General features: G+C 37.5%; 1 protein-coding gene across 1 annotated transcript; it reads left to right on the top strand.

Moving 5' to 3' along the window:
* Positions 1-4,974: 4,974 nt before the first annotated feature.
* LOC147486310 (Transducin/WD40 repeat-like superfamily protein) lies at positions 4,975-14,630 on the top strand. Its single transcript, XM_086573705.1, has 21 exons — positions 4,975-5,133; positions 5,214-5,435; positions 5,822-5,930; positions 6,042-6,419; positions 6,506-6,561; positions 6,973-7,219; positions 7,476-7,531; positions 7,729-8,005; positions 8,458-8,621; positions 8,707-8,834; positions 8,908-9,009; positions 9,108-9,246; positions 9,618-9,704; positions 9,810-9,971; positions 10,350-10,685; positions 11,474-11,769; positions 11,851-11,969; positions 12,837-12,863; positions 12,896-13,191; positions 13,284-13,484; positions 13,963-14,630. The coding sequence occupies exons 1-21, from the start codon at positions 5,077-5,079 to the stop codon at positions 14,434-14,436; spliced, it is 3,933 nt and encodes a 1,310-aa protein (XP_086429831.1). The 5' UTR covers positions 4,975-5,076; the 3' UTR covers positions 14,437-14,630.
* Positions 14,631-14,813: the final 183 nt, after the last annotated feature.

The raw sequence follows: 14,813 nt of genomic DNA, 5'->3' as shown, positions 1-14,813 counted from the left end.
ATGATCAATTACTAAAAAATAATAATATAAACAAACTTAAATACTTATATTGAAACAATTTATATCATCAAATATCACTCAATAATACTACAATACATACGTTGTATCATCATAGTGTATAGTGACTACTGAGCACGCGCCTGAGACAAGCTATAGTCCATGTTTGGGATTGGTATGAATACCAGGAAGTACTCATAGATCAACGCCTAGATATATATATACACAAATAGTTAACATATTGATAGAGTAATAAAATTAACATTAAAAAAAATAATCTCTAAAATACTAAAGTTTTACCTGTATAAGAGTCATATAGCCTGTATTCACCTTCGCACATGTGGTAGCCCCAAGACCTCTTCTTCTGCACCCTCCTCTTCTCCCTAATCGCAGGCCCTCCCCGTTCCATAAAGAAATGCACAACCTCAGGAAGTTTAGCCCGTTTCTATGCTCGAGTTAGCCTTGCAAACTTCTCGATCACCTTTTGATCAGTTCCCTTCTCTATAGCGAGCTCTACACAGACAACAAAATAGTAATGTCAATAAAAAATCAACAGATGCAATATCGAAACACTCAAATAGCGTACTGGTACCCACCAGTAAGGTCACATATCCTATTTTCCACACTGTACCCTCTAGCACAGAAGTTCCCAACAAACAGCAACGGCCTTTTGTCCCAAGACTCATTACTCACACCGTCCATAACGCTCGACCTTTTAGCTCGTGTTTGCAAACTAAAGTTAAGTGCCCGATATCGCTTTACTGAGAAGTGCTCAATAATATCAGCGATCCCTATCCGGTACTTACCGCTGGCGTTCAGCAGGTCAAACACCTTGAACAACCACCACGTGTTACCCACAAACTGGCAGGGAGCTTTGCCACAAAAGTTCAAGAATGCACAGAGCAGTTTAGAGAACGGTATCGTCATATGTGCCTTCAGCTACCCTTCACAAATTATAACCCCATAGTGCGGTGGATTGCACCTATCACTAAAGACCCGTGTGTCATGTTCTGGCTCGTGGATCTCCAGACAGCTTACGGTTATCCCATAAGTCTTTCTCAGGTAAGGGAACACCCTCAAAGCGTGTTTGTCTACAGCCCTAGGCGGCAGCCCACTAGACGACAACCTCTCATCGCGACCTAAAGTGCTAGTTACAACAACCGCAGATGCAGATCAGGCATCATCTTCTCCACCTTTCGCCTCATCAACATCATCATCTTCATCGTCACCCTCACTCACCCCACAAACTGACTCTTTCTTATTTTCCTCCGCGTCATCCCAACCAAGAGAAACTTTGCGAATCTCATTAGATCGTGTATTGTCTGAGTCAGACATCTTTCTCTTGTCACTTACAACTCTGACAACAGGCAACAAAGCGAACGACATAACAACTCAATAACAAAAAGCAAGAACGAAGCAGAGAGCAGAAGATCAACAATGACAGAAAACTAACCTGAAGACTCTTGGTGTAGTGAGTTTTTCTGCAAAGAGAAGCAAAAAATGGCGATTCAAATAGCCAGCATTGTTTTGTATAACCGCCCCTCCAGTTTCCAATGTATTATGACACCCTAGCCCTAGCTGCACACGTCTTCCAACAAGCTATTTTGTCTTTTCAAATTCTGAAAATATGGGGCGGCACGTTTTCTCTGCAACTGCTCAGATTTGCTCACGTGCCATACACGTGCTAACTATTACCGTATGCATACCAGTTCACCGGATAGTACGAATCGATCTATAAAGTTCCTTGGGTATTTCCATTTGCATCAGTTCGTCTCTTCATGCATGCTCAACACGCGCTACTGTATTCTCTCAACAGATCGCTTCAATGAACTGCACGACCTACTGAGAGGGGGCTGTGTGAGGGAGTGATATTCTCATTCAGGAATATCAAACACATACTCAGCATGGTGGAAATACCACACCCTCTGACTTATTTCTCCGACCTACATCACTAGCTCGCGTCCACGAGCTACGAGATCGCTCTAGAACAGATCATATCACTACTCAGACCGTTCTACACGTGTTGGGTTAAGATTCACTTTCATCACCTATAAATACTTCCCATATGAACTACGCCAGACCTGATTTTTCTCTCTCCCCAGAATCAAAAGAAGATACGTAGGCAGTTTGCTCATCAACAAACTCGGTCTTTACCATATTTGATCCCATTCCCTCTCCCTCCTTGTATGTAAAGGTAAACTAAAACGCTCCTTTACACTCACTTATGGCCACTGATTTACATTTGATGTGGTTCAGCTGGTATAACCGTGGGCCATTTTATCAAGAGGTCGTGATTTTAGACACCACAATTGACATTTTTAATTTATTCCTCTTTTTCATTTCATTTTCTTCTTCACAATCAATTTGAAAATTTAACTTTCACAGGCTTCAAACATGAAACATTACATCATTGACTCGTTGTTGTTTTTTTTTTTTTTTTTTTGAGGCTAGGTTAGGAGCTGAAAACCCCAACCATTTATTAAATAAATGAAAACGAGCTTACAAGATAGAAGAAGACTAGTTTGTAGACCTTTGCTAGTATGGTTTTTTGAGATGACGCATGTATTAACCGCTCTGTTACAATGTGCACTTTTGACACCGAGAATTTACCTGATAACTACCAGTACCACCAATGTATATATTGCTTGGGGATACCTAACTAATGCTCAAAGCCTTGGCTTTGGTTTATAATTGATGCATAATCTAGAGTGAGACCTACAACTTCATCATTCCTACATTGTGCAGTAACTAAGCGAGTCCAGTGCACACGCATGTGATGTCTGTTAAGACATACCAAAAATATATTATAAAACTTAGAAGAAACAATTAATGACCATGGATGATGAATCTTCCCTAGAATCCACCACTTATTGCATGATTTGGATTAAATGAACAATTAATTACAATTCTTGAATCCATAAGTCCGAACCATAGTACAAAATATCGCAAAATATCGCAATATCTATTGAAATTTCAGCAATATATACAAAAATATTGCGATATGCGTAGAGATATATCGATGATATTTTGACAATTTCAATAATATTTGGTGATATATTGTGATATTTGGAGATATTTTGCGATATTTTGTATATGTAACAATTTTATTTAATATTTACTATTCAAATAAATACAAAAGATATATTAAGAAATATCCATAATATCTACAATATTTATCGATATTTTAGATATATCAACGATATTTACATGTGAAACAATGTAAAATATCCCCAAAGAGAAGGATATATCCATGATACATATCAAGAAATTGAGTATCGATAAATACATATATCCCGCGTGATATTTTGTACTATGGTCCGAACTACTCTAAGAACAATTTGTGTGGTGAAAATGAAAAGAGTTGTAGGATTTTGAAGAATAACAGGCCCATGCTTAGAAAGAGTATTCAAACTTCCCATCGATAAATACCTATATCCCGCGTGATATTTTGTACTATGGTCCAAACTACTCTAAGAACAATTTTGTGGTGAAAATGAATAGAGTTGCAGGATTTTGAAGAATAACATGCCCCATGCTTAGAAAGAGTATTCAAACTTCCCAATCCTTTACATTACAATTTAGAGCCTCACTATGTAATGTTCCAAACCCCTGCGGGTGTTGTTGCTGTCCAAACGTTAGTATTTCGACAAAAAGTCTAAAAAATGTTATGCTAACAAACTCGGTTTTTAAGTATAAAATACATAATAGAAATAGAAAGTCACGAAAAAACATTTTATTATGTTAACAGCAGAGTTCACAAGTAAACATCCTTAGAAAAAACATGGGAACAAAATTTGAATAACAAGGAACTAACCCTAATCAGTCTTAGCTTGCACCAATTTAGAATACCCAGAACATAAAAACAAAGGAAGAACCATCCACATACAAAGAGAACAATCATTTTCAGTTGTATCTATACAAGCTAAAACTTATTAGCATGACACTGAAGAAAGATTAGAAAAGAACAAAAACAATAAGTTGTTCAATTTACAATACTGATGAGTGATGACCATACTCTGTCACCCAGACTGATCTGTACTATATAAAGACTAAACATTCACTTTCAGTAAGACTGATATGCATTCAGACATTACAACGTGTTCCTCCACCCTTTGCAATCAAGAATGACCTGCACTTGAAACCCTTTCCGCCCAGTTTAGCCTTCACCACTGCATGCTTTCTTGCACATGACGCCATGTGTCTTCTCGATCAACTTCGTTATATCAACGAAACACTTCAATTGAAAAAAAATACATTCATAACAAAATCATTATCATAATTTGAACACATTTAATATAACATTACTACTTTCTCGCAATTCTCAAACTGACAACAAAACTTTCTTTCCTTATGTTACATTTTTCAGGAACAAATGTTAAAAAAACACGTAAACAAACTCAAAATCGATAGGACATTTATAAGTTTTAGATTAGCCTAAATTTTATAGATATGATCTCCTAACTATTCTAAACATTGTCACAAAAAATCAAAATAATTTTTTTTTTTATAAACTTGTCAAATGTAATATCAAAAATCGTGAAAATGAACAGTCCACAATTCTTAATAATTGTGGAAGCCTCTTTCCAACTCTTTTTATGATTTTTATGAAAGTACACTATGCCATTTTTTATTGGGTTAATTTGTCCAACCCCTTCACTTTTGTCACCACTTTATAATAAAAGCTCCACATTTGTAAATATCAAGATTCCCCCCCCTCCGTCTGACATCCATCCAAGTTCTGTTGGATCTTACCCTCTCTATTAATAGTTGTAATTAGTGTTATCCCCCTATTTTAAAAAATATTAGTGATACCCCCCCCCCAGAATAGGGGGTAAGTCTAACTGATCCTTTTTATTTTTATTATCTCCTTTAATAACTTGACCGAGTCGACTTAATTTGAGTAATTTCAAACAAAAGAGGGGGTAAAGTATAATTCTCTAATTAGTGATGGGTATATCTGAAAACTATTCATGTCATCAAACGTACTTCCCGCCTTAACTAAACAAAAAGGAAAGATCCCTCTCCTCATTTCCACTGACCTTCAAAACCTCTCTTCTTGAAAAAAGGGTAGCTTCGTAAATGCACAACATGAAAAACCAACGTAAACCCAACAAGAAAACAGATGCATCCTCAAAGGTATATAATCAAATTCACCAAAACCCTCATTTATTTAAAACCCTAATTTAGTTTTTTTTTTTTTATTGAATGTGTGGCAGTTGGTTTTGGAAGAAATAATTGGACTGACAACGAAGAATGCGAATGGATTGAGTTCAAACAATTTAACTGGGGAGTGTGTTTACTTAGCTGGATGTATTGTTGTAGTTTACAATGTGGAATTGGGTACTCAATCACATCTTATGGTTTCATCTCGTACGCCTAAACCATTGAGCTGTGTTGCGGTTTGTAATCAAGATGGCGGAATTATTGCAGCTGGAGAAGTAGGTATTACTGTACTAATGTTGAACAACTAATACCAAAAAAAATTCATCCTATATGATATTTACTTTTTGAAGGTTGTTATACTGATATTTTGTGCTATGTTTGCAAACTTCAGCTTGCCATTGTGTTAGGGTCAAGTAAACAATTTGTCTGAGTTGTTGGTGGACATGAAGGTTTAGGCACTATTAATGCATGGAACTATATTAGTGTAACCTATCCCTGTTGCAGAGATTAAGCGATTCACAAACACTTTCTATGATCAGATCATATCCATGTTTCAGCATTATATTGTACAATTCAGTTAAATCCTAGCTGTGATTTATTAGAGAACAATCACAACTTTTTCCTGCTTGATTTTCTTTGTTATATGTGTCTAACATGGCAGTCAGGGCATCAACCAGCAGTATTGGTATGGGATTGCTCTAGTGGAGCGTTGCTTGTTGAACTTAAGGTCCATCGCTACGGGGTGACATGTATTGCCTTCTCACCTGATGGTTGGTTTAAAGCAGTCGACTAGAACTCACACATGTCTCCCATATCATCCTCCCCCTTCCTCTGCCATGACTCAGACTGACATGCAGTTTCCCATGCATCTACATTTTCAGGAAAATACCTAGTTTCTGTTGGATTTCCGCATGATGGACACATATGTCTTTGGGACTGGCGCAGTAGGAAGCTTGTTACCAAGCTTAAATCGAGTTCATCATGTTCAGTCATTTCAAGTGTCAGCTTCTCGTCAAATGCAAACTTTTTTATTACAGCTGGAAAAAAACACCTGAAGTATTGGCATGTCGAATCATCTACACGGTCTCTCTCAAGTGTGGGGGCAGGCTTGCAAGCACTGGATGGAAAGTCTGCTATTCTTGGTTGTCAGAAAGGCAGCTCATTTATATCCGTAGCATCTTGTCCCTGGACTGCTCCCATCACTGTTGGCAGTGATCAGGCTGCTGAATTTTATTCTATATTTGCATTGACAAATACAGGTATTGTCTCCTTTGAAGTTACTGTATCTCTTCAAATAAGTTGGATAAAATATGAAAGTCTCTTGTTCTCTCAACTTCAATTACAGGTGTTCTGTGCCTTCTTGATTCTGGGTTCTCGATGAAAAGGACAGTGCATCTAAAGGTACGTGCCGTGTATCTAATGATGCTTTAAAAATTCACAAGGTCACTTGGGAAAGCTGTGGCAAGGCACTACAAGTAAAAGAGTCAACTAGAAATCTGCATTGTTAGAATGTTTTTTCTGATTTGCATTTTGTCCGAGTCCACTAGAATTCTGCTGTGGCTCTATCCTGTATTTCAATTTAGAAGGGAAGTCAAAAGGCTTTTAGCATTTCTGCATATATTGAAAATGCAATATTCAGTACATGTATTGCCTAGTTATTGGAAGGGGAGATTTCTGGGACAAATATTTACACTTTGCTAACCAGTGCTACTTTGTCAGGGTTTCACCAACTTATTTTATTCAATTTATTCCTATGCTGGCATGCTGCATGTATGTTACCATGTTTTAACAATTTCAAAATATTATTTTCAGGCTGGAAAAGGATTTGCGCTGTCTGTATCGGACAAGTTTGTTGCATGTGCATGCAGTAATGGAGTTGTTCAATTATATTCCATTGAAACCCTCAGTTTCTCTGGAAGTCTGCAATATTCTGAACTAAAAGAAACACAGGATTCAACAGATACGACCTCCGATACAAGAACCTCTCATAAGCATTTTGAATCTGATCCCCCTATCCCTGATGCAATAGCTTGCCAATTCGCCACCTCTGATAAGCTTGGTGAGTGTTAAGAATTTTTTGTATGAATACTACTCTCCTATAACAGGCAGGACGACATATTTACCAATTACAACATAATCCAAAAACTAGGAACTTCTGTTTAAGTAATTAATAAGAATTTGTGTTGTGTTTATTTGGTGTATATTTAATTGAAGGAGATGGTTTTGGTTTTGAACCCTCCTCTCTGTTGTAGATAGTCTGATCTCTATCATGTAATGAGTCCCCTACTGACATTGTATGTTTTTTCATGTTCCAGTGGTTGTTTATGGAAATCACAATCTCTATATATGGGATGTGCGTGATGTAAAGAAGGTAATCTTTTATAAAATTTGGAAACGTCTGTTTCTGTTTGTTTTTGTTTACATTGTTCTTTTATTTCTTCTTCAGGACATATAACATTCCCATCTGGGTTCTCAACCCCCTTCCTCCCACCTTTCTTCTGTATTTTAGCTTAGTTTCAACTTTCAACAGATTACAATTTGATGTGGCAAACTGGTGTTCTTTCTCAGGTTAGTAGGTGCACTGTGCTTGTTTCACACAGTGCATGCATATGGGACGTTAAGAACCTCTCGTGTGAAAATACGCACGACCCTACTCTTGCATGTGTTGCTAGAGGTTGTTGTGGTGGAGTTTCTTTTGCCACATGTTCTACAGATGGTACTATCAGGTTGTGGGACCTTGCTTTGCATTTGGAGCTTAAACAGAATGACAGACAAGAAGTTTCTATTAATGAAAACATTGATGGAAATCCTATTGATACTGACAAAACGGGAGCTATACATCTGGGTAAGCTCTGTCATTGAAAGTCTCAATTTGTGATCAAGCACCCCTCCCCCCAAAAAAATAAAAATAAATAATAATGATAAACAAAGAAATGAATAAGGCTAGAGTACCGAAGTACCTAGTAGAGTGGACGTTGAGTTCAAAAGTCAATACCTGGATTTTAGAACATGCCCTGATGCTCAGAAACCATGTGCGTGGATCTCTATCTTGTATTCCAGTTTGTACCCAGCTTTACCATTGGTGTGAAAGGATCTACCGACATGAATCGATGTCTTGTCTCGTTCACCCAACCTTTCTGTGACACAAACTAAGTGGTTTTATGGTTTGGAACATAGTGTACCTTTTGGTTTGGTAAATTTGTTCTATATCCATTTTCTGCCATCCATGAATGGAAACCAGTGCAATTGCTAGCAGTGCTAAATCAATCTTTGATATTTTAGTTGTTAACTCCGCAGTCGGTGCTGGAATTTTTGAACGTGACGTTGTGGAGTTAGGACTTAGCACCCAAGGATTTCGTTCAATGGCAGTTAGTTCAGATGGAAAGTATCTGGCTGCTGGTGATTTTCAGGGAAACCTACATGTTTATAACCTGAACACCGGTGATTACACTTTCATTCAGGTAATTGTAAGGTTCTATACACAATTCCTTAACCAGGTTAGAAATATTAAAAAATATAACCATTTTAACTATGCTACTCTGGCAGGATGCTCATGAAGCAGAAATCCTCTCACTGACTTTTAGCTTGCCGAGCGACAACAATACTGCTACTGGACGCTACTTGCTGGCTTCAGGAAGTAGAGATCGGATGATTCACCTGTATGATGTCGAAAGGTCTAACTTCATGACTTAAAGGGTATGTATTGTTTCTGAAGGTGTGCATTATCTGATATACTCTTTAAATCAGGGATTTTCAACTCATTGAAAGTCTTGATGATCATTCTGCTGCTGTTACCTCTGTGAGGTTTGCATGCAATGGGCGTAAGATTCTAAGTTGCAGTGCTGATAGGTGAGCTCTCTAAGTAATTCTGTTGTCTTTCCATTTTTCGATATGTAATCTTTGAAACTGAGAAATAGGAGTTAACCTATTTATCATCTTCCCCACAGATCTCTTGTGTTCCGTGATGTGGCAGAAGCAGATATTGGGTGTAAGACTTCACGTTGTCATCATCAAATTGCATCTCATGGCACTGTCTATGATATGGCTATAGATCCTATAACTGAAGTTGCTGTCACTGTTGGGCAGGTCAAAATTATAGTCTACATGTGAATAACTGTTGCAATTTAAGTACCATTTGTAGGTAATTTGGACCTTCGGGTACTACTAAAAAGTGACCACTGGTGGGCAAGCACATCTGCACATAAAAGTTGAAGGGAAACAAGACCCACTTAGTTGCTAATTGCTATTCTAGGACGGTGTCCATCTTTTCACTATTGGCTTCTTTCATTTTCTTGCTCATCGGTTAGGATGACATGAACTGGATGGTTATGATCATGCATCACGCCTAGACTCTAGAGCAATAGTCTATTTGGTATCTTATTTTTCTGGGCCAGTGAATGACTACCCTACAATCCTATATCACGAGTCAAGTCAAGGATAACTTTTTTCTGTAACAGGATAAGAAGATTAATACATTTAGCATTTCTACTGGGAAGCTTGTTAAAACTTTTAAGCAAGGTGGAGATTTTGGAGAACCAATAAAGGTGAATCGCCTCTATCACAATTTTATTTGTTACAGTGATCTTTTTACCCAAAAAGAAAAACAAAACATGAAAAGAAAATTTAAGTAAAGTAACTCTGTTTTACAGGTATGTATGGACCCAAGCGGCAGCTATCTGGTTTGCTCTTACTCTACCAAGTCTATGTGCATGTATGATTTTATTACCGGAGAGTTAGTCACACAAGTACTGGGGCATGGTGAAGTTATAACTGGCATCATTTTCTTACCTGACTGCAAGCACATAGTTTCTGTAAGCCCTTTTCTGCTCCTTAAGTCCATTGTTAATTTGTGATGATATAATTCAGGATTGTGTCAGTGCATATATTGACATATACTCAATCTAAAGTGATGATATTTGGTAGTTTTATTATTTAACATAACCCAGATTAAATTTTGCTGCCTAATTAAAACCAATGGCTTCTCGAACTGCTTCTTGCTTTTGAAGTTTCCATGACTGGTCAAGAGATGTAGTAACAAAATGAACTAATACTTATAATCAATGATTTCTTTAGTATTTGTTTTCAATGTAATGTTGTAATGCCGTTGTTTCTCTCCTAGACTTATTCTGGATATTGGCATGCAGCTATTCTTAATTAGCTTGATGTGTTCAAGATGATTCTTACTTCAGGTAGGTGGTGATGGATGCATTTTTGTGTGGAAGTTGCCTTCTCTTTTGTCTTCAAAAATGTTGCACAGGATGCTGGAACGAGCTGCTCCTCTGTTGCCAACAAGCATGCACAAAAAAGGAACTTCAAATACATCCATGTTACATGGGGTTGATCTACTGTTCAATGATTCCAGAGACTTGCCAGTGGTGGAAAATTTTGACCAAGTTGGCCAGAGAACGCTTTTCCAAGAAGTCTCAGACTTTAGATTTAGCATCTCAAGACTTCCAAATTGGGCACAAACCAAAGTTACAAGTAAAGAGATTTTACCAGGACATCCTGAATCCACTTTGTCAGAGGTGCGTTTTATACAAATAACACTATAATGACCACTGGTGCATTATTGGTCGAAACTCGAAGCTGCATTTTAGTTTCAAGCTGGATAAAGGAGGTTCGGGTGGGGGGGTGGGGGGGGGGGTATTATCAATTGAAAAAAATTTAAAAAACAAAGAAGATGGAAAGTAAATAAAAAAAAAAGTAAAGAAAGCACCCTCTTTACCGGTAAAAGAAAGTCTGGCACCCTCTTTATCAAACTCTGCGTCCCTAGTATAAGCCCTGATCCTACATTTCCATTAAATGATCAACTTGGTTGTTTTAACCTTGTCCTCCATTGAGGCATGACCTCTGTGGGAAATAAATATAACTGTACAGTTGGTAGTTTTCCCCAGCATCCACATACGTAACTAACATTTCATATTTTCCACTTTAACCTGAAATGAGGTCCTTCAGACTTAAAAGATTCTCTTGAAAATTCAGATAAATCATAGGGAATTACTTTCCTCAGTTAGAAAGTTAAGCTTTGGAAATTAGGAACATTCAAACTTATAAGTAAATAAAAATGTGGAGATGCGAACATTATGTAGGAGGCCCTTGATCTTGTCAAGTTTACCTCATGTTCCCCATAGTTTATAATTTTTTTTGGTCGAGTGGAAAAAAGTTGGAGATGTATTCTCAATCTGAGTATGTGTAAAGTTGAATCTTATATAAAATATTTCAAGTTTATCAGGTCCTCAGGTTAATTTCCATATTACCAGTACCTATTTGTCGTTTGGTTTTAATTATCGATTGTGCTTATGTTTTTCTTCAGGAACAAGAACCAGAATTTCTTTCATCTTCGATGGCTAGTTATGGTGACACTTTTGCTACTAAGGAGCCCAATGGAGTTCAGCCATGTCAACAAGACTTGGGTGTCAGCGAAGTATGCTCCACTGGCATGCCAGAAAAAGATAACAACAGAACTTCTGCAGTATCTTGTTGTATAAGTGTCCATACTCCAAGTAAACAGGACTTGGCGGTCAGTGACACATGTCCCACTAACATATCAAAAAGCTCATGTGATAGCGACACCAGTAGAAGTTCACCCTTTCCTGATGACATTTCACGGTATTCATCCTTGAAATCGTGTTATGGTTAAAGAAAGATGTTCCAAGACATGTCACCTCACAGTTCCTTTTTGTGTTGTAGCAGCTTTGCTATGGACAAGCGCTGGCTCACTATTCACACTGTTTATCATGACCTGCTGGATTCTCCAAAGGAAAGAAATTTTGAGGATGTGAAGTTGTTTGTCTCACCTTCAAATTTACGTAAGTTCAAACAGTAACTCTTAAATATTATCCGACAAATATCTTCTAGTCAGAAGTCAGAACTAAATGCGTGTTGATGTGTGTATGTGTCAGATGCATGTGCTGTGTTTATGAAAATTCTGGTCACCAAAGACAGTGGTCTTTAAAATTTGATTATGTGCTTGCTTTGCATATTTCAGTGACCATTTAATTATATGGTGTAGAACGTCTATTTGAGAGGATAGAGAAATTCCCTCCTGACTCCAATTTATGCACGTCTAGAACTGGGTGGTTTGCATGTAGGGAATATCTCACTTGGTGGTATAATGCGCCATGAATTGAAGTGGTTTTGCTTGAATTGCAAGTTACTATTTTACTGAAAAATCCCAAATTGAACAATACGGTGAGTTACTTTTTAGGATCTCCCCCAGCGAAGGTTCCTTTATGAATGAGAGGGTGGCTAACCAAATCAATTCTCACTAGTTGTACATTATAACACATGTTAATTACTGTCTGCTAATTTTTAGCATGGAACATACTTTTTCACTCTAATGGAAGAGAAATTCCCTCCTGACTTCAATTTATGCACGTCTAGAACTGGGTGGTTTGCATGTAGGGAATATCTCACTTGGTGGTATACTGTGCCATGAATTGAAGTGGTTTTGCTTGAATTGCAAGTTACTATTTTACTGAAAAATCCCAAATTGAACACTTCAGTGAGGTACTTTTTAGGATCACCCCCAGCGAAGGTTCCTTTATGAATGAGAGGGTGGCTAACCAAATCAATTCTCACTAGTTGTACATTATAACACATGTTAATTACTGTCTGCTAATTTTTAGCACGGAACATACTTTTTTACTCTAATGGAGGTGATTGGTCTAATGCAGTAGATAACTCGGCCTTTGAAGAATTGAGCAAAGACAAGGGCATGCAAATCAAGGGGGAGATCCTATTCTAACACATCAGGTCTCGGTAAATCCCTCTTGTGGGCCTTATGGCCAGAAGGATGGAAAATGTTTAAATTTAAGTGAGCAGGTCAGACACAGCAATGGTGGTGATTTGTGCAAGAATAAAGATCCTCATGGCCTTAGCAGTGCAATGACATGCTGTGAGGGTTTAGATGAACAAATGCATTCAGACACAATGGAAATAAGCAAGGATGAAGACACTGACAAAGTAAATTTCAACGATGATCTCTTCTCCAAGCATTTTAGCAATTTATCAAATGCAAATGCACTGAAGGTAAGTACAAGATTTCCACCTGTTCCTGGTTTAGTCTGAGAGTTTGTCCAGTAATCAATTCTTTTCATCTTTACATGTTCTTTCTTCATTAGATCGAAGGCAGGAGATCGTCAGCCAGGAGAAGCTACTCAGCACGCTTTGTCATCCGTCGTGATCTTACAGGCTGCAAGAGACTGTTTGAAACATCCAATCAAAGTACTGGTGGTGGATTCTTGACTAATTTGGATGTAATTGCCCCTAAAGCAGTATATAGGGATCAAACAAGCCAGGTGCCATTGGATGCTTGTAAACAGGTATAACAAAATGAAGAGTTGTTACATTTACTGCTTTCTTGGCTGTCAATAGACTGGAGGAATATATGATCACATCTGATTTATTAACGCAGGGACAGGACTCTTTCCCATATATTAGGAATCATTGCTAATCTCGCAAAAGAAAAAAATGTTAATAGAACAAGCAAAAAATATATTACATGCTTTGCTGTTGAATTTCCGTAAACATATTATATGTCTTCAGTCTACATAAAGGGTGTTTATCTTAGCGCGGAGTTTCTTTAGAGTTTTCTTATCCATAGATTCATTTCAGCAAGGCATTAAATTTGTCCCAATGCAGTTCGTTGCAATATCTCTTCTCAAATATATCTATACAGATTTGTTCTCCTTAAAAGTGATCATCATCATGTTAAAATCGTAGTTTGTGTTAGTGGGAAGCACAAATATCTGTTTTGTGGCTGGCTTTATTTTGATCCTTGTGATATGCTGTGTGTTACAGGATGAACAAATCTCTACAGAAAAATTGCCAAGTAATGCTTGCGTTCTCCAACAGATTGATCAAACTAATTGCTCTATGATTGAACAAACAGCGTTAGAAGAAACAAACATGAAGGATCAGGGGTGCAATTCAGAGGAAACTGTGACACTGAAAAAAGTTGCTGCATGTAAGGATGCGCTGCTCAAAGTAGGTGCTGCTGTAGAGAGTGCATTACAGTTATTCTCCACATTGGAAAGTAATGTTAGTAGAGAAGGTGCATCATATGGGTCTGAAACTGATTTCAATGATTGGGCTGCAAAACTTCATCCTGTGATTGGAGAGAAATTCCAGTCACTTGGTAATATATTGCACTCCAAAAGTTCTTCAAGTGCCAGAGCGGAAGATTTGAGATATGAAGCTTTGTTAGGAAAATTTGCCGAAAGTCTCTCGTGTCAAGTTCTTGAACTGGTGAAGAAGAATTTATCCACCAAATGAAAAGGCTCACGTAGATCATTAGAAAACCACTGGTTCTATAATGTTCTTAAGATCTCTGAAAGAGTGTAAATACAATTCTTTGAATAGTAGATTGGTGCATTACAGAAATGAACGATACAGTAATACATACAAACTCTTTAGGTACTCGGCCTTTCGATGCTATTGGTCGATTAATAAGACACTTTTCTTTTTAATGTCTTCAGATTCAGCTCGTTTTGAATTTAACTATGAAAAAAATGAGGCCCATCTAGTGTTTCCCATGTATGATAAACTGTAGAAAGAACCAATTCATACCTATAATTCACATGTATTATGGTTAGTAAGGAGTCCTTGAAAGCATATCCTTCAGCTTCCCATGTGTCCATGAACATGCAAGA

The sequence above is a fragment of the Coptis chinensis genome, chromosome 7 (genome assembly GCF_015680905.1).
Source record: "Coptis chinensis isolate HL-2020 chromosome 7, ASM1568090v1, whole genome shotgun sequence".
NCBI classification, from domain to species: domain Eukaryota; kingdom Viridiplantae; phylum Streptophyta; class Magnoliopsida; order Ranunculales; family Ranunculaceae; genus Coptis; species Coptis chinensis.
Note: the sequence above shows the minus strand (reverse complement) of the source record. Positions and strands in the feature narration are given on the sequence as shown.

What these genes read in the sequence shown, in the direction of transcription:
- LOC147486310 (XM_086573705.1), top strand. Translation starts at nt 5,077, where the DNA reads ATGCACAACATGAAAAACCAACGTAAACCCAACAAGAAAACAGATGCA. An exon ending in AAAGGACAGTGCATCTAAAG is followed by an intron (nt 6,562 to 6,972) that starts GTACGTGCCGTG and finishes TATTATTTTCAG; the next exon opens with GCTGGAAAAGGATTTGCGCT. An exon ending in TGTCTCACCTTCAAATTTAC is followed by an intron (nt 11,970 to 12,836) that starts GTAAGTTCAAAC and finishes GGTCTAATGCAG; the next exon opens with TAGATAACTCGGCCTTTGAA.